The sequence below is a fragment of the Pelodiscus sinensis genome, chromosome 4 (assembly GCF_052426305.1).
Source record: "Pelodiscus sinensis isolate ZL-2025 chromosome 4, ASM5242630v1, whole genome shotgun sequence".
NCBI lineage: Eukaryota > Metazoa > Chordata > Testudines > Trionychidae > Pelodiscus > Pelodiscus sinensis.
The window spans coordinates 65,970,424-65,990,832 of record NC_143055.1 but is presented as its reverse complement, the minus strand read 5'-3'; the positions used below and the strand labels follow the sequence as shown (position 1 = coordinate 65,990,832).

Below are 20,409 nucleotides of genomic sequence, written 5' to 3'. Positions count from 1 at the left end.
GCAAGAGTGAAAGCAAAAGAGTTATAAATCTAGCAAAGAAAGATCTTCCTGCAGTTTTGATGTTTATAACATATACAGAGAAACTTGGCTTAAGTAAACACTAGGGACTAAGAAAATGTGTTGCTCAGAACAGATGATTTTTAACTGAAGTACAAACAAAATTGTATTGGCAACTGTCGAGAGGTGTTCTATCTTGGGAGGCCCCTTGTGTCTAATCTCCTCTAAGGGCTCAATTTGGCCCTCTCACAAGACCATCCACCAGATTCCAAGTCTGGCTCCTCCTATACCTCTGGCAGAGTGGTTTCGGGTCCAAGTCTGCATCCCGAGTCCCTCTAGGTGGGGTGATATGGCCTAGTGGCCAGAGTCCATACCCAGGTCCCCTTTGGTAGGAATAATATGGCTCTGAGGCCTAGTTCATAAGCAGGTCCCCTCTATTAGGGAAAATACAGCCCAGAGGCCTAGTTCATAAGCCAGTCCCCTTTATAAAGGAAAACACATCCTAGAGACCTAGTCCTCATGCAAGTCTGCCTTTCTAGGGATACCATGGCTCAAAGGCCTAATTCACAGGCAAGTCTCCTCTATTCGGGAAAATACTTCCCAGAGACCTAGTCCACAGGCATGCAGGAAGACTTCCCCCACACAGGCCAGCTATATGTATATTTAGGAACATACCTCAATACTTCTGTAAATCTGGGGATTAGTTACTCCAGAATAAAAGTATCCAATTTGCAAGTAAAAAGTAAGACAGGATTTTTTTTACCTCCATGATAATTTTAATTTTAATGGAAAAGACATGTACAGGTTGAACCTCTCTAAACCGGCACACTCTGATCCAGCAACATTTGTGGTCGAGCATGATTTTAGTTAGCCAGATGTTATAGAATCATAGGGTTGGAAGAGATTTCAGGAGGTCAAGTCCATTCCCCTGCTAAAAGCAGGACCTATGCCAACTAAATCATCCTAGGAAGGGCTTTGTCAAGATGGGACTTATCCACTTATCACGGGTGTGGCCAAGTTTCCTGCAGTCCCATAATGTTTGTTTACAGCCACTAGTCTTGGCTCTCAATGTTCCATGCTGTTATTTAGCTCTAATTTACCCCTAAGGGTATGTCTAGACTACATGGCTCTGTCGCCAGAGCCATATAGAATAGTTTACTAGACATACCCAAATGAAGTAGCGATTTAAATAATTGCTGCTTCATTTAAATTAAAATGGCTGCCGCTCTGAGCTGATCAGCTGTTTGTTGGCTCAGTGCGCTAGTCTGGATGCTCTGCGGTCAACATCAAAGGCATTTGTCGACCGCCCCATTATGCCTCGTGGGATGAGGTTTACTGAGGCGGTCGACAAATACCTTTGATGTTGACTGTGGAGCGTCCAGACTAGCGTGCTGAGCTGACAAACAGCTGATCGGTTCAGCGTGGCAGCCATTTTAATTTAAATGAAGCAGCAATTATTTAAATCGCTGCTTCATTTGGGTATGTCTAGTAAACTAATCTATATGGCTCTGGCGACAGAGTCATGTAATCTAGACATACCCTAAATGTCTTCTAAGAGTCCAATAAGCAGTGGGAGTATTAGTATTGACCTTCTATTGTCTGGCATATTCTCTGGTTCAGCAATGGTCAAGTCTCAAGGGGCCTGGTGAGTTTCAATCTGCACTTGATAAAAACTAGTTCTAAATGTAAATTTTTTTTGTACACTAGTTGTTGTTGTGTTTCAGTGGGACAAAGCCCTCTCAGTTGCACCAGGTGTATCTATGAAATACTGGAAAAAGCTAATGCAAAGGTAAGGCTAAAAACATATTGATCAATTGTAGCTTATAGTATGCATAAAATAAAGGACCACAGCAAATATACATAAGATAAACTGCATCTAGAATGTTTTTCAACGTTTCAGTGATGTTGCTTATATTCATTAAAATGTGATGGAATGAGCCAGTATAAAGCTTGAAAGTTTTTAATGCATGATGAGGCTTGAAATCTTATAGTGATGTGTCTTCATGGGAGAATTAGCTTGTAAGGATATGTTTACACAGCGTCAGGCAGTGTTCTTCTGTGTCTGGGTTGACAGATTTGGACTCATGCTACCATTTAAAGTAGCTGTGTAGATATAACAGCTTGGATTGGAGCACAGGTTCTTTGAGTGCTCTCTCATGTCCATTCCATCTTAGGTGTGTGTACTTACTTAAGTGGTATCCATATAGGGCCAACTCCGGCAGACCCTGAAGAGCAGGGAGTATGGTACAGTATAAGGGGTGCTGCTGGCATCTCTCACCGTCAGTTCCTTCTTACTAGTGATGATGATAGAATGTTCATTTTTCTAGCAAAGATTTTTCTCTCCAGTCTGTTCATTGTTAACTTTCTGCTATAAATAATTAGTATTCTTCCCTTAGTGAGTTTAGAATTTAGTGTCCCAGAATGAGACTTGGTGCAGGATGTTTTGTGTCTCCTGGTGCTGCTTTTGCTGACAAAGGCAGCACCCAAGTTAAGGGATAAGCCTGCCTCTGGATCACCCCTTCAGCATGGTTCCACACACTCCCTCGTGGAATGTTCTGCCCGTGGTCAGCTGCTCAGAGCCACCATGATGCAGATATAGGGCTACCATGTATCAGAGCCCTCTTTAACTGTCTCTGGATTCTGGACACTGCTCTCTGTGCTCAAAGATCCAGTTGTCGACAATGTGGTGCAGGCCTTTTGAGGCATGCATGGCCCCCATCGTCCTGTATTGGGAGTGTAGTAGCTGCTCTTCATCAGTTCGGCATCATTTCTATGGTGACTATGGTGACTATACGTAATGGCCTACAACCTATTGGCATGAGTTCCCACCACAGCACTGATGATTGACATCGCTGCACCAGTTTCCAGTTCCTGCTTCTCTCCACGGCAGTAGTCAACAAATGTTTGGTGTCAATCACCAGGATACTGTTTCAGATCCACTGAATGCCATCACTGGTGCCTGGTCTTGATGCAGTGGGTCATTACCCACATATAGTTCAATTTTGAAGTGAGGTGCATGAGGCTTTGGATACAATCTCACCAGTTGCTTGCTACAATAGATGCCTCTGCTGGGGATCACTGGACAAGGTGGTCTCTGTTCCCCCTAGAACACTCATTGCACTTCAGTGGTGAACTGATCCAGAGGCAGTCCTCTATGGGGTTCCTTTTGACAGCCTGTGTCACTAATATCAGATGCCTCAGATCTCAGTTGGGAGGTGCAGCGTGGCAAGATGTGTACAGCAGGTATGTGCTTAGTACAGGAGTCAATATTACAGTTAAACATGAAGGAGTTCAGAGTGGTCCATCTAGCCTGTTAGGTGTTCCTTCTGCAGTTGTCAAGCTGAGTGGTTCACATGTTAACAGGCAACATGTCCTTGATGATTTACATCAACAGGCAAGGGGAGCTCACTCATCAGCCTTCTCCCAAAAGATACTCTGCCTTTGTGACTTCTGCATCCAGCATATGATTCACCTGGAAGCCTATCATATGCCAGGGATCACAAACAAACTAGCAGACTGACTGAACAGATCTTTCTTTTCTCCTCATGCGTGGTCAATCCATCATGAAGTAGCCCTGATGCTCTTCCAAAGGTGGGGGACTCCCCAAATAGAGACCTGTTTGCTATCAGGAAGACTAGGCAGTGTCATCACTTTTGTTCCCTTCTTGGTCTGGCCAGGTGCACACTCTCATATGCTTTTCTCTTGTCATGGTCAAGAGACTGGTTGTACACATACTTGTCAATCCTGTTTGTCACCAGAGTCCTGTCAAAGATAAGAAGGATAAGGCTCAGGTCATTGTGATTGCCCTGGCATGGCCATACCAGCATTGGTTCAGCACACTGCTAGATCTGGCGGTAGCCCTCCCATGGCTGCCTTCAGACTGTCTGGACCTTCTCTCTTAAGACTACAGTTGTCTCCTGCATCCCAACCTCACCTCTCTCCACCTCACAGTGTGGATGCTGCATGGTTGAACATAGAGGAGCAAGCTTGCTCCAGGGAGGTGCAGCAATTTTTTTTTTGGGGGGGGGGAGTAGGAAACCCTCCATTTCAGAGGCTTACCTGGCAAAGTGGATGAAGTTCTCCCACTGAGTGTTGGAGTGTGACATTCCCATATTCATTCTTCATCCTGGATCATCTGCTCATGCTGAAAAATCAGGGTCTGGCCCTTTCTTCCATCAGGGTCCATCTAGTTGTAGTAAGATGAAGGCCTAAAACATAGGCCAGTGCAGCACAGGCCTGGTCTGAGGCCTAGATAACAATGGACAAAACATGGCTAACATAAAGCAAAGCTAAGCTGTGAACAAGAGGCAGGCCCCTGCTCACAGAACTTGGCACAAACAGGGCTGAGAATGCAAAACACTATTTGGTAATAGGCCCAGGTGCAGAACCATAATTGGTACTGGTCATAAGTTGAAATCACATGGTACAACCAGCTCATTAAAAAAGACCTTGGTAACCACTCCTACAGATACAGACCCAGGTTCAGGAAAGGGTCTAAAATGACAGCATGATGGATAAAGATGGTCTAATCAAACCACAAGGTACAGGGTGATGGGTGATAACCTGACAACATCAGCAGTGAGGAGTGAGTTGTTTGTACCTGTATATAAGGTGGTGTCTTGGGGGGGGGGGACAGTCTTTGTATGACCTGGGTGCAGTGGAAATTTCCTACTGATTGAGTCATTCCATTGTGGAAAGTACATATGCGTAGTGGGTCAGTAGAGTTTACTGACAACTATTACTGTACATCGTTTAACAATAAACCTGGCCAGGCACCTTCGATCCTTATCTGGTTTGTGGTCTTTGGAGGCCCTCTTGGGGTCTGCTGTGGTCATTGGGCCCACATCATAGATCACACATGCAAGCAGCCTTCTGATTATCATCACTGACGGAGCCAGAGGCCTGTGAGGACACCATGGCAGTAAATCCACCTAACTACACTGGTGACCCTGACATGATTCGACAGCCGCCTCCCTGAATAACTACAGTTGCCATTTTGGCTTTTCTGAGGAATATCAGAATTCTCACACAAGATGTCCGTCAGGGGTTCAAGAGGCTTTACCTGTTAAGTTAGGAATATTGTCCTGCAATGGGATCTTAATCTAGTTCTCTCTAGAATAATGAACCCACCCTCTGAACCTTTGGGCTCTTGTTCCCTTTCCCACTTATCGTGGAAGGTCACCTTCCTTGTGGCAGTTACCTTGGCCAAGTTAGTTTTGGAGATTAAAGCTCTGACCTTGGAACTGCCACATACAGTATTGTACAAGGACAAGGTTCAACCATGGCTGCACCCGACATTCCTGCTGAAAGTGGTGTCTTCCTTCTATATTAATCAGGATATATCTTCCTTCTGGTGTTCTGTCCTATGCCGCACAAGATCAGTGAGGAGAAACAACTACACACCTTGGACGTCCATGGGCTTTGGCTTTTTACCTTGAATGGACCAAGTCTTTCCTCAAATCCAGACAGCTCTTCATCATGTTGGCGGATAGGAAGGACAAATCTCTGGTCTCTCTGCATTTGAATCTTCATTTGGATTACTTCCTGAATCCAGGCATGCTGTGAGTTATCACAGGTCCAACCACCTCCTCTGGTAAAGGCACACTTGACAAGAGTGCAGGCATCCTCGGCAGCCTTCCATGTTCCATCCAGAATTTCTGTAGAGCTGTGATGTGGTCTTCGGTTCACGTGTTTACAGAGCGTTATGCCATCATCCGGCAAGCCAGAGATGATGGTATCATCAGAGCTGTGTTACAAGCTCTTACCCCACCTCTGTTGGTACTGCTTGGGAGTCACCTAACATGGAATGGACATGAGCAAGCACTCAAAGAAGAAAAGAGTGTTATCTTTTTCCATAACTGGTGTTCTTCAAGATATGTTGCTCATGTCCATTTCATGACTCACCCTCCTTCCCCACTATTGGAGTTCTAGCAAGAGGGAACTGAGGGAGGGGGGAAGCCAGTGGTCCCCTTTATACCTGGCAATATAGGCATCATTCCAGGAGGCATCAGAGCCAGTCCCCTATGGATACCACAGAGGGAAAAACTTCTGGCACTGATGCATGTGGCAGGCATACACAGCTAACATGGAATGATCACAAGCAACACATCTTGAAGAACACGAGTTACAGAAAAAAGTAACTGTCTTTTCTGAAGCCTAGAGTGGGGGAAAGGAAGTGCTTCAGAGCCTGAGCTCCAACCCTACCTACTGCTTCAAACTGCTGTCCACACAACAGTTTTTAGCAATGAACCTGAAATTACTGACCAGCCTGGGAGGCTCACTGCCATGGGCTCTGTAGTCACACCTGGTGTCTCTTGGAGTCTAGCAAGGCAGATGGTTTTTAATGAATGTTTTATAGTTAGTTGTACCACTGGTGTGCAATAAATACATCTAACAGCAAATGAAACTAAACAGCCAAATCATTTTCAATTTCATTTAGGAGAGCTGACCAGTTAATTCAAGAGGAAAATGATGATGTCATCCCATACTGCATAGCTACTGGTGATGTGAAGAAACTAGTCACTTTTTTTACTTCAAGGGGCCAACTTAAAGAGGCTCTGCTTGTTGCACAGGTATTTTTGCTGATATGTATATTGGTCCATATTTATCATGAGCAAATGCAGCATTTCTCAAACTGAGGGTTCCAACCCCCCAAAAAAGGAGTTACAAGCTATTGTAGGGAAGTCACAAGATGTAAAAAAACCCCATCAAAACAAAACAAAACAAGCTTTTGAAGGTAGCACCACTGCCAGCCCCCACACAGAAGTAAGGATGGTAGTATGTCAGATGTGCTCCTATGACTAGGTACAGCAATTTGCTATCACCTTTTTTGAGAGTGGGTGGAGTTATCACAGCCTGAAATAATTTCCAAGGAGGGTCAAGCAAAAAAAGTTTGAGAATCCTTGACCTAGTGAGTAAGTACTTTTGGAGAAGGGATAAACTTAGTTATTCGTTTCTGACCTTTTGACATGAAATCAGAGACAAAGAGTATATTTAATCGGTCAAAACATACACTTCTGTTAAATGGCTAAAAATCCCAACCCCACATGTCACTCGTATTCAGCTGGCCAACTCTGACTTTGAAGCGATCAAAAGGGTCGCATATTTGGAGATGATAAATTTCATTCTGCTACATCGTCTTTAAGGTGCTACTAGACTATTTATTGTTTATTAAAGTCAAACAAAACAGATAGATGGTATCATGAGCTTTCCTGGGCATAACCCACTTCATCTTGTTATGCCCATGAAAGCTCATAATACCATCTAAATCAGCGTTTCTTAAACTGTGTTCTGCGGTGTGTGCTGTGGAGATATGGTGACCATATGTCTCTTTTTTTTTTTCCGGGACAGTCCCGGATTTAAAGACACCCAGTACTGGTGTGGCGCAGCAGCAGCTCCCCACCTCCACCCAGCACGTAAGCAGCTCCATTGGTGCTTTGCGCAGGCAGCCAAGGGCGCTGTCAGTGGTGCACAGTGTCCAGAACTCCAAGCTCCCATGCAACACGCGGCGCTGTCCGGCAAGCCCCTCCCCCCACTCTGTGGCCCTTACCTCCTCCTGTGGGACTGCCTCGGCTGTGCACCTCCAGCCCGGCCTCCTCCATCCACAGGCGGCCGCCACCGCTGCCAGAGGGGGAGGGGCACTGGTTGGAGCTGGTGAGCTGCTCCTGGGAGCTGCCACCAGAGTCCTGGCAGAGACCGCGCAGAGCTCAGCTCGAGTGCTGCAGAGCGGGGTACGTTCGGGCTCTGCTGGTGCGCTCTGTGCATGGCCCTTTCTCCCCTCACCCCTTCCCACTCTGCTGAGGGAGCAGCAGTGCACAGACCCGCTTGCACAGCAGCGGTCCACAAGCCAGGTCTGGGAGGGTGGGGGCTTTCTTCTCCCCCTGCCCCTCGTGCTCCTCCTAATGGGAGCCAAAGCTGGATTGGGGACTGGAATGTCGCAGGGATGGATTATCCAATAAGCAGACTAAGCATGTGCTTAGGGCACCAGCAAAGCAGGGGAACCAAAAAAAAATGAGAGGGTTTTTTTTGGAAAAAATTTGATATTTCAAAAAAAGCATTGACGTTGTCATCATGGGAAAAGTCAGAACTCTGCAGAACACTCTTTTTCTCAGCTGAAAAGAATATAAAACCCTCAGAGAACAACAATGTGTCAGGACAGACTGGATTCACTTTCCCTATTGTGTATGGAAGCGGACGTGCTTCATCAAGTCAGCTTCGATGAATGTATCCAGAATTTTGCAATCAGAAAATCTAGAAAGAAGCTATTTTAATTTCAGAAGACATGTCAGTTTTGTGTCATTTCAAAAAATACAATTTTATTTTACGGTATAGTATTGTTTTTATTTTTAATTACATTTGGGGGGCACCGTAATCTTTTCAGTGCTTAGGGCCTCTAAAAGTCTTAATCCGGCCCTCGAAATGTGGCACTAACATTCGCACCGGGAGCAGCCCAGCTTCAGGCTGAGCAAGCAGTCCTGCCTTGGAAGCAGCTGGGGCCAGGGCTGCGGGGACTTCTGGGGCCGACCACAAACTCCAGCCCCACAAACTGGAAGGCAAAAGGAGGGGCTCAGAGAGAACTAGGGGGAAGGAGGTGAGAGATGAAGGGGCTTGTGCTGAGGTGAAGGGGGCAGGGCAGGAGAACAAAGGGGAAGGCACCAAGGGACAGGGTGAAGGAGAGACAAATGCCAGGGGGCCAAGCGGATACAATGAGGAAAAGGGCAGGAGGAGGGAGGAGAGGTTTCAGTGGGGGTGGGAGGGTGAAGGGGACAGGGTGATGCTGGGAGAGGAGAGGGAAAGGGCATTGGGGGGCAAGAGGAAGCAAGGAAAGGGGGAGGTACTGGGAGAAGGGTTGAAAGGAGGAGTGGGCACGAGGAAGGCAGGGATGGAGCAAGTCATGTGTGAGGGCACAGAGGGGCATGAGAGGAACTGGGGCAGAGGATGGTGAGGGCATCGGTATCAGGGAGAAATAGGGCAAGGGGGAAGGGACAGTGAGGGAAGGAGAAGCAGGGGTAAGGGAAGGTTCAGGTGCCAAGGGATTCTGGGGATGAAGCAGAGAGGCAGACACCTGCAGGGGAGAGACCAGCACCAGAGGAGAGGGTTCAGTGGGGGCCAAACTCATCCCCTATGGGTATGAGGATGGTGGGAAAAGTTCTTAGAGGGGGTTACTTTTACTTCTGGTCATGTGTCCATCTTGACCCCAAGAGTCAGGGGCATAGTAAACAGAGGTCAGGGGGTGTAGGTAACGTGTCCCTAAATGTGGTTCAGAAAATATGATCCCCATACACGGAGAAAACAGAGTTCAAATGGCTGTCCTTAAAAGGGGCAAGCTTCATTTTTTTTTTTCCTTCAAGAAAAGTCTTTTGGAACACACAAAATTATTGCTTGGTGTTCCTTGGTCTTAAAAAGTTTAAGAAACACTGATCTACATGTTCTGTTAGTCTTTTAAGTTGCTATTAGATTATTTGTTGTTTTTTAAGTTTTTCTAGTTACAGACTAACTTGGCTACACCTCTGTAGCTATTGACTTTTAAGTGTTTAGGACTGGGTCCCTTGATGGGATGATTCTGCACTGTTCTAATAGCTATTCTATCTTTCAGGGAAATTTTTTAGGAAAAATAGTTTGATTAATGTAAATGCAGAAAAGCACGATAGTAAATGTGTTCAGTGAAACTATGCAGCAAAATACTAAAAATGTGCATCTAAAGTTGAGAATATTTCAGAAAATATAGTTCTACATATCTGATTTAGTTAATGTGTTCAGTGTGATTGTAAGGCCAGCTTTGAAAATAGTTTGTCCATTTTTGCCTTCTTTTTGGCTAGGGTTCCCAGGTGTCTGGTATTGACCTGGACAGTCCAGTATTTTCGCCTCCTGGCAGGGAAAAAAAAATCAGAAAATACCGGACACCTAAAATGTCCAGTATTTTCTGATTTTTTTTCCCTGCCAGGAGGCGAAAATATCAGACACCTGGCAACCCTAAGACACTTAGCAACTGAGCCGAGCTCCTGGCCCCGCGCCCTCAGCCCCGGGGCCCCTCTGCTTACCTGGTTCAGCAGGGAATCTGTCTTGTGGCATGGAGAAAGAAAACAAGATGTCCGCCGGCAAAAAAATCCCCAAAGGTCTGAAAGGGGCCATGCTGGGTTTTTTGTATTTTTGATTTTTTAATTATTATTATTTTTTTTAACTTAATAATTGTTGGGTCCTTTTTTTTTTTCTCAATAGCTTTGATCTCCCCCCCCCCCCCTTTTTTCTTCAACAGTGGTTTTTTTGGGAGGGGGTGTTCGGTATTTTTGGTTAGACCATCTGGCAACCCTGTTTTTGCCACCCCAATTTATCTTTGAGCTCCGAGTGCTAAAGGGACACAGGATCATGCCCCTAAAATTATGTTTAAACGACAGAATGTTTTGCCTATTTTCATTTGCTTTCTCTTGTTTTATTCATTGCAAATGGTTTCCATTGATTTCAAAGTGCTTTTATCCATAAATAAGCAAATAAGATGGCCTAGGCTTCTTGGACCTGACTATCCTGGAATGCTTTTGTGGTCTTAGCTTAAAATCATTGTGAACTTTTGATGTATGTTTTGTTTTTTTAAAACTTCGCGTTTGCATTGCTTTTTTCCGTAGTTATCATACACAATTGGGGAAAAAGCTTAGATCAGGGGTTCTCAAACTTCAGTGCGCTGTGGCCCCTTCTGGCAACATAAATTGCTATATTTCCCCAGGATGGGGACTAAATCTGAGCTCATACAAGACCAATTGCCCTGGGCAGGGGGCAAAAGCCAAAGTCTGAGCGCTGCCACCCCAGGCAGGGGGCCAAACTCCAAGGGCTTCATGCCTGGACAGGGTGCCTATAACCTGAGCTCTGCCATCCTGAGCACTGTGTGGTGTGGCTCAGACTCTACAATTTATTGGGCCTGAGAACTAGGAAGACCCTCAGCATTAGGGATAGGGATTGAAAGTGTTTTGCTTCCTCTTATTCTCCTGCACAGCTGAGAAGATTCTGGAAAAAATAAAATAGCTCTAAGTTTGTTCACTGGAATGTTTCCTTTGCTACCCTCGAGCAGTTTCAAAAGGGATAATTTATCAAATTGTCCAGTTGAAAAAATATTGTATGGTTGATGCATTAATTTGTTTGTTTCTAGGCAGCTTGTGAAGGAAATATGCAAATCGTACAGCTTTCAACATCAAATGGATCTTCAAATCCTGATGGAAACATGGAAGATTACAATGAGTGAGTCTACAGAGAATTCAGTTCTTTTAAAGTGTTTCTGTAACTTTTTTTATGCAGAATATAAGCACTCAAGGATGCTTACTACACTGGAACTCCTGTTACTTGGATTTTACACCAGTTTTATAGAGTCCAGGAAACAGCCATTTGCATTCCACCTATACTTAATTATTAGCAGACTCTGCATCCTTCAGTGAATGTCAGCTCCTGGCACCAAATGGATTTTTCCAGATAAATTAGGCTTGAAATGCTTATTATGGTTACTTTTTAGAGTTGTTTAATACCAAAGAGGGGTATTCATTTTCATGAAATTCAAACTTTACTGAAATATGTTTTAATAAGTATCAGTTTAATGATCTCTGTATGTCACACATCCCCTCCCCTGTTCCAGAAAGCAACACTGGTCTTCACCAAGGAGGCAAATGCCACATAGTGGACAGTAATAGCCACATTTTCAGATACTGAAGGCTGACATGCTGTTGCAGGGTCCACTCACTGCAGGTGATACTTGCGCCTAGCCACTCTGGAGAATCAGCTGTTGCCAAAGCCTTCTTTTGCTGTGTAGGTGTACTAGATGAAACTCCCTCCTCCAAGAGAGTAACTCTGCTCTACCATCAATTGTCTCAAACAACTTCCATTTACCCAGGGAGTGACTTCAGATCACATCACTGCAATCCCTTTTTTGATAACAGCTCTCTGGCTTTATAGATGCTCCACCTCTTCCTACACAGGTGATCTTCCCCTACTTACAGCCTTTCTCTCACCCTTAATTCTCCCAGACTGCTGTCTAATAGGTTAATTGACCTATCTGATCTCCATTAACCCTTAAAGGGAGTGTCCCTATCAAACTTCCTGCAGTAAAAACCTGGTGAATGTACTAATGTTTGCACCTACATTTAAAAACATAAATCATGTAATGTATGCAGAGTTGGGCATGGGCAAGCACAAGTATTGGTTTACATGCACAGTTATCTGTCTTAGATAGTCTTTTGAGCAAGCAGATGTAGGTTCAGGCAAATTCGGCATATATACTATGATCTTTTAAAAATACAGTGCTATTGTTCTAATTCTGATTCAATACAAATGTGTATTGATATGCACATGCTAAAATCAGCATCCTTTAAATACACATATATACAGATGTTTATTAGTGGTAGTATTTAGTATTTGCTAGGACTATCAAGTGATTAAATACTAATTGTGATTAATTGCATGATTAAAATATTAATCATTATTAATAATGCTGGTATTAATAGAAGACCGTTTATTTAAATATTTTGGGTGTTTTCTACATTTGCAACCCGAAAGAGCCGGGTTCGGGCAATCTGCGCATGTGCAGATTGCCGGACAGCACGGCTGGCGAGCGGGGCTCGCTACGGTTAGGCGAGCCCCAGTCATCAGTGTGAAAGCATGTTCTCTGTAATGGTGGCCAAATCATAAAGGGACATCTGAATGTTTAGCAAATCTGGTGTGTAAATACTTTGCACTGCTGACTACAAACGTGCTATGTGAATGCCTATTCTCGCTTTCAGATGACATTGCAAATAAGAAGTAGGCAGCGTTATCTCCGGTAAATGTAAATAAACTTGTTTGAATGATGGGCTGAACAAGAAATAGGACTGTTTGGACTTGTAGGCTTCAAAGTTGTATATTGTATCATTTTTGAGTGCAGCTATGTACAAAAATCTACATTTGTAAGTTGCATTTTCATGATAAAGAAATTGCATTACAGTACTCGTATGAAGTGAATTGAAAAAATACTATTTCATTTCTTTATAATTATTACAGTGCAAATATTTGTACTCCAAAATAATAATATAAAATGAGTACTGTACACTTTGTATTTTGTGTTGTAATTGAAATAATATGTTAAAAAATATAGGAAAGCATCCAAAAATAATTCATAAATTTCAGTTGGTATTCTACTGTTTTAATGGTGGGTTTAAAACTGTGATTAGTTGTGATTAATATTTTTGCCTTAATTGGGCGAGTTAAACTGTGATTAATTGCCAGCCCTACTGTTTACATCATGTTAAGAGCTGCCCTCATGGATCAGGACCATGTTAGGTTCTGTACAAGCACAGAACAAAAAGATGGTCTCAGTCCCAAAGGGCTTGCAATAACATGGGAATATACATTTGTATTTCTAGTTCTCCACTTTGATGCAGTCAAAATCCAGGACCCAAAAAAGCTTGGTTTGAAGTCTAGTGGTTTTGATAAGATGAATACAGGCAGTCCCCGAGTTACGCTGATTCGACTTATGTCGGATCTGCAGTTACGAACGGGGCTTTTCTCGCCCCGGAGGACTGGAGCGGTGGGACGCCCAGATGCGCTGCAGTCCCACTGCCCCCGTCCTCCGGGGCGAGAAAAGCTGCTCCACGTCTCCCTGGTCTGCTGGGGGGGAGCCCCCCCTAGCAGACCAGGGAGACCGGGAGCAAAGCCGTGGAGGATGCGGGCAGTCCCGCCACCCGCGTCTCCCTGGTCTGCTGGGGGGTGCAGACCAGGGAGACCGGGAGCAAAGCCACGGAGCACGTCCGCAGCGGGACAGCCCGGGCGCGCCTGGGCTTTCCCGCTGTGGGCGTGCTCCAAGGCTTTGCTCCCCGTCTCCCTGCAGACCAGGGAGACGGGGAGCAAAGCCGTGGAACACGCCTGCAGCGGGACAGCCCGGGCACGCCTGGGCTGTCCCGCTGCGGGCATGCTCCGCGGCTTTGCTCCCCGTCTCCCTGGTCAGCAGACCAGGGAGACGGGGAGCAAAGCCATGGAGGACGCGGGCGGTCCTGCCACCTGCATCTCCCTGGTCTGCTGGGGGGAGGAGAGGTGCAGCTAGTGCCCCCCCCCCGCCCCTCCAGCAGACCAGGAGCACCCCAGCTGCTCTGGCCCCAGGCGTCCCCAAGTCAGCCGCTGCTGAAACTGACCAGGGGCTGACTACAGGAAGCCCGAGGCAGAGTTGCTTCCTGGAATCAGCCGCTGATCAGTTTCAGCAGCAGCTGACTTGGGGACGCCTGGGTTTCTTAAGTTGAATCCGTATGTAAGTCAGAACTGGCGTTCAGATTCAGCCACTGTTGAAACTGATCAGTTTCAGCAGCGGCTGACGCCAGTTCTGACTTACATACAGATTCAACTTAAGAACAAACCTACAGTCCCTATCTTGTACGTAACCTGGGGACTGCCTGTAATTTACAACAGAATGGGTCAGTAACATCTCTAGTTTACTTGTTAGTGTGTTCAGCTGCATTTGATACCCTTACTTATAAAGACTGCAGTTGGTTTAGTTATAAACTTTAGAAGTGTTCTTGCAGAATTCTTGTTTTGCTCTTACAGACTCCTCCACAGGGTCAGTAAAGAACTGGCAGAGTGGTATTTCCAGGATGGCCGTGCAGTTCTTGCAGCGTGTTGCTATCTAGCTGTTGAGAATATTGAGGTAAATTTTTGTTTTTTTCTTTACAGATGAAAAGATCAATAGTAGGTTATTTTTTATATTGATAGTTGTAGTATATTTTCTAAAACATAGATTACATAGATTACACTTATGTCTTTTTATTCCTTCTCATTGATAAATAGAGTGAAATCCTGACCCCATAAAAGTCAATGATAGACCTCCCATTAACTTCACTGGGGCCAGGATATCACTTTTAAGCACAGAAAGAAATTATTTTATATACTATTATATGAATAAATACAAGCTCTAAATATAGGAAAATAGAAATATTAGTGTATTATTTGTATTGCTGTGTTGCCCTAATAAGAATAGGGATCTTATTGTGCTACCTGGCATGAAAACACATAGGGAAATACAGGACTTGCACTCTAAATAGGCAAGACAGGCAAATAGTAATAGAAAGACAACATATACACAAGGGCTACGTCTACACAGCAGGCTTTTTGCACAAGAACGGCTGTTCTTGCGCAGAAACTTGCGGAGTGTCTACACTGCACATGCATTCTTGCATAAGTATATTTACAGTAAAGCATCGGAACAGAGGGCTTCTTGCACAGGAGTTATTCCTCTCCCCACGAGGAATAAGCCCTTTTGCGCAAGTGCTCTTGCACAAGAAGGCAGTGTGGCTGGGCAACAGGGGTGTCTTGTGCAAGAAATCCCTATGGCTAAAATGGCCATCAGAGCTTTCTTGTTCAATAGAGCACCCACACTGCCATGGGTACTCTTGCGCAAAAGCACATCTCTTCCACAAAAGCACATGGCAGTGTGGATGCCCTCTTGTGCAAGACCTTTTGCGCAAGAACTATTGCGCAAAACAGTTCTTGTGCAAGAAGCCTGCAGTGTAGATGTAGCCAAAATGTTAAAAATGCATTTCTTGTTAATTACTTTTTTTATTTACCTTGCTTCAGACCATCACCATCATCTCTCTCTCACTCTCAGTTTGTCCTCTTGCTGTCACATGGTGTCCTTTTTCCACTCTGCCCTCGCCACAGAAATAGATTCCAGGAGAGTGGGAGATGAGGAGAGAAGGCAGACAATGAGCTGGTGCCTGAGTTACAAGGGAACTAGAAGTCTTTAAAGGTCTTGTGGCCTCTTCTGTCCTCTCCAGTCCTTGCTGGCATTGCTCTTTACCGCAAGGAGAAGGTGGGATGAGACTGGGGAAACTCATACCTCCAATCTTAAGTCTCCTGGGCTCAGGAACAGAGGGCAGAATGGCTTTTGCAGGCCCTGCAATCTGTGCTGGGAACTGACAACAGTGGATTCCACTGAAACAATGTTCATTTATATTTGTTTTTTAGACCATTTGGCAGGACAAAGGATGATGTTAGACTTTGGGTCAAAGGAGAGCAGTTTTGTTCCTTAAAAGATAATAGATATGTGGTAGACTATTACTGAGTCCTCTGAACAGCAGAACTTAAGTTTTAGGCTTTTAAATTAATGCATGTTTTGTAACTCTGTAGAAAGTGCAGTCTTACCAATGATGTAACATGCTAGTCACAGTGTTTCCTAAAAAGTGCTTGTGTCACTTACTGATATGATTTTCTTATTGAGCAAGCTTGCCATGGCAAACCTGATTCGTGGAAATGAACTGGAGTTGGCAGTCAGTGTGGGTACTGTCTTAGGAGAAAGTGCAGCGCAAGCAACACATTATGCTCTAGAGTTACTAGCAAGAAAATGTATGACAGTAACAACATGGTAAGAATTTCTTACTCCAAAGAAGATTTTTTTTCTAACAAAGCAGAAAGTTGTTATAACTGACAGAAGTCCATAGAATATGAATTAAGCTATCATTTGGAATCCTTTGTAGCTCTGTAATAGAGCTGCTAATAGAAATGAGATACAAATTGAGATACCATTCACTATATACCAGAGATGGTGAGATCTTGGAACATTTAATGCATAGAAGTAGTGTGCCAAAAGAGAGAGAGGCCATGATTCTAACGTCTTTATTCAGGAAAACCCATTAAAAATCGTTTGAGTTTTGCCTGAGCAAGAGCAGCAGAATCATACCTTTAATGTATAAAACACACATTGTAAATAAGTAAGCAGATGCAGTGTTCCCACAATGATTATCAAACTTTTAACTTGTGTTTGAACAGTTAAATCTACTTCAGTTGCCCAAATCAAGAAATTAAAACTGCATCAATTTCATAAAAGTGAATGAAAATAGTCACTAAAATGGAGAAACTAAGCAGAAGTCACTTGGAAGTAAGGCTAAAAATTATCCATAACTAATAAGTGAACGGCCTCTTAGATAAAAATTTATGATATGGTATTTAAAAGGACTATAAGGCATAAAGACCTAGGCGGGAGAGGCATAATTTAATATGGCATTGGAAATACCAGTAGGAGAGATGAAAATCTATTGAGAGTCCACAGAATTGGTGTTTGACTTTCCCCAGAACGAGACCAGACCTATGTTTCATACAATGGAAATTTCACAACGTCCTGTATTATGCTGTCCTCCATGCATTGGTTTTACTGTGGTCCGGTACAATTACGGCTTATCATTCTGTGATAGAGAATACAATATATAATGAAACAAAACGATTATGTAGGAAAAGTTGGCAGTGTTTTAGGATTTGTATTTTGATTAAAGAAATAGAAATTAACTTGGGATAATCAATCTGTTTTAAAAAAAAAATCTAATGGCCTAAGTTTTAGTTTTTCTGTCAAAGTTGGTGATTGATTGCCGAGACAGAGATGTACCAGGATTAGCCTTGTTGACCTCTTTTCCACATAAGAGTAAGTCTAGTTTATCCAAGGAAACCATTGCAGGAACATTGATTGCATCAAATGATTTGTTATAGCTCTTGTTTTGAAAAGACAAGTTTGGCATGTCAGCACAGCAGAAAGTTTGACAGAGTTGTTCTGGCACAAGCACTTTCAACACTACAATACAATTCAACATTTTACCAATAATAGATGCATTGTTGAATTCTGATGATTGTTCCTGATGATTGTTATTCCACAATACACACAATCACTGTGGAAGCAGTTGCTTTTATGTAACGTCTGAACAGGAATTCTGCAGATATAATTGGGAAGACAGATTAAATGGTACAATTGTAACTCTTGTATCTTACCCATGCACACAATTAGACTGATACAAAGCTGAGGCTTTAAATATATTCTGTGCTCACTTGCTGAGTTCTAACTGTATATACCCCATAAACTAAAAAAACAACAAATGGTCTGGTAGCGCTCTACAGACTAACAAAACATATAGATGGATACCATCTATATGTTTTGTTAGTCTGTAGAGCGCTACCAGACCATTTGTTGTTTTTTTAGTTTATCCTGTACAGACTAACTTGGCTATCCCCTGAAACTGCTGTATGTACCCCAATGATTCAATTTAACAGATCATTAGAGCTCTTTGATCTAGGCTGCTTTGAAATGGAACTAGCTCAAAGCACTCTAATAAACTGTTGATGCATATCATCAGAGTGCACACCCTGTTCACACCCCAGCTTGCCACATCTAATTTCTCATATAGACAGGCCCTTAGAAGAAACCATTGCATTAAGCTAAGGACATCATCCCAGTTACTACAGCCAATGCTTGTAATATTCCTAGGATAGCAGTTGTGTGTACACTGTACAGTCTTTGCAAGCTCAGTGTTCTGACCTAAGTTGTTGCACCAATTTTTAGCCAGAGACTGCTGCAACACAGTTCAGCACACCTTTCAGATACCTCAAATAGCAATAATATATACTTTTGCAATATGTATGTCTTACTATAATGAGAAGCAGAAATTGTGGATTCTCTAACCTATATGGAACTTCTATTAACATTAGAAATCTTTACGTTTCTATAACTCAATTTAAATTTAGAAATACTCACTATTCTGAAACATCTTTATTTTGCTATAGTTCATGAATTGCTCAGAATACTGGAAGATCTTTTGTTAACTGATGATGAAATAGGTTATTAATGGAACATTATACTATACATTCTTCCACTGTTATTCTCTAAAAAACAAAATATACTGAGGAAAATATATTGAGTGTTTGATAATGTCAGCTTAGTTTGGGTATTTACCCTTCACCTACTAGCATCCTAAAATTGCACTTCTTTCCATTAGATGAACCTTTATGGCATGTATTTGTTGAAAGCTTACTCCTACTTCATTGGCCTCAGCTGTACTATTTTTCTAGATACAGTATTTTTTTCAAAATTGGTTCTTGGAAAAAAGTCAGGAACATAGTTGAGGATGGCAGAGACTTTTCTTTTAAACAGCTATTTTCCATGTATGGTCTCAAATTACTTGTGCCAGTTTTCCAAAAAATAGATTTTATCTAGATACTTAGGCCAGTACATGCCAGCAAAGCCATATTATGGAAACAGTTTTTTGGGAACTGATCTTGAAAGCCATTTCAGGATCCTACAAAGATTGTATTCTGAGTATGACTTCTGTGTATCTTGGAAAATTAGCTGTTATATATTTAGTGACACATGCTAATATTCCAAATAGCTTCTCAAATCAATTTTGCAGTGGGGGACAGAGTCGAGCCATTGATATAATTTGCTGCTGCTGTTTCACAAAGCCAAATATATCTGGCTATTGGAGTGCTAGTGCTCTTTGTTCATTAATTTGTCCCTTATTTAGTAAATAATTTTTTTCTCATTACTGTTTCAATATCTTCCTTTTAGCTTTCCACCTCTTGGATACAGGTACTTTGTTGTTTCTAAAGAGAGATTCTAAAAAATATCCATTGATATTCATATACTATCAGCCTAGGCTAAAAATAGCTTTAAACTGAATACTTTTTTCTATTTTTCCCCTAGTGCTGATGAAATATTTATTTTATATATGTTTTGTAGAATGATAGATGGGCAGAAGTTGTTTGCAAAGAAACAATTCAGTAACATTTTCAGGTGACCACATAAACTCTGCTAGGGTATGTCTACACTATAGTGTTATTTCAAAATATCTTATTTCGAAATAATTTATTTCGAAATAACGCATCTACACACAAAATGCATTCGAAATAGCATTTTGCTATTTCAAAATAGCGCGTCCACACTGAGTGGACTCTGAATTGCATTTAAGGCTGGCTGGAACCAGTTTCAGCAGAGCACCAGGTCAGAACTTACTGTGTGGGGCTGCTGCCTGAGGCTATCTGAGGTCTGTCCTTAAAGGGACCCCCGGACAGCCAGTTCTCAGCTTTCCCTGCTTGCTTGCCTACCTCAATGAGGGACAGCAAAGCATTTTGTCTCTGCGTGCTCTGGTTGCCCTCACTCGGGACACGACAGCACTCTGCAACATGGAGTCAGAGCTGCCCCTGGGCACTCTGGTGCTTCTCTTGGATGTGTTGCTGAGAGTCTGGCTGCACTTTCTGCAGGCTGCCATCCGGGAGGTCCATCGTGGGGCTGTCAGTATCCAGGAGGCCCTGCGGGAGAGCTTCCACCCTGAGGAGCACTAAGAGCCTCCCTGGTCTGTCCCACTGGGGGCTTTTGCCTCATTCCTCCCTCATCCTTCCACTTACCCCTCCCTAACCTCCCTTCCTGGTGTAAAATAAAATACATGTATTTTCATGAACACAAACTCTCTTTATTTAACAAAACTGGGGGAGGGAATGAAACTCTGGTGAGACTGGGGAAAGGAGGTGGGAGAGGGGAGAAGAGAGGGTGGGAGAGGGGAGGGGGAAACCTGGGAGGAGGGATCTGGAAGGGGGGAGCAAGGAGAAGAAGGGGAAGGGGAAGCTCAGGGCTCAGGGTTGGGGGTCTCGCTGGACCAACTTAAT

At 43.4% G+C, this 20,409-nt stretch overlaps 1 protein-coding gene across 3 annotated transcripts in view; it reads left to right on the top strand.

Moving 5' to 3' along the window:
- WDR17 (WD repeat domain 17) overlaps positions 1 to 20,409 on the top strand; it is a 105,006-nt gene that overhangs the window by 70,863 nt on the left and 13,734 nt on the right. For all 3 annotated transcript variants that reach the window (XR_016349417.1, XM_089777908.1, XM_006131598.4), the window contains exons 18-22: positions 1,722 to 1,786; positions 6,437 to 6,569; positions 11,135 to 11,223; positions 14,542 to 14,641; positions 16,215 to 16,354. Coding sequence is in view for 2 of the 3 variants with exons in the window: in XM_089777908.1 (XP_089634034.1) it covers positions 1,722 to 1,786; positions 6,437 to 6,569; positions 11,135 to 11,223; positions 14,542 to 14,641; positions 16,215 to 16,354 (527 nt within the window). In the remaining variant the exon portion in view is untranslated. The remainder of the gene's footprint in view (positions 1 to 1,721; positions 1,787 to 6,436; positions 6,570 to 11,134; positions 11,224 to 14,541; positions 14,642 to 16,214; positions 16,355 to 20,409) is intronic.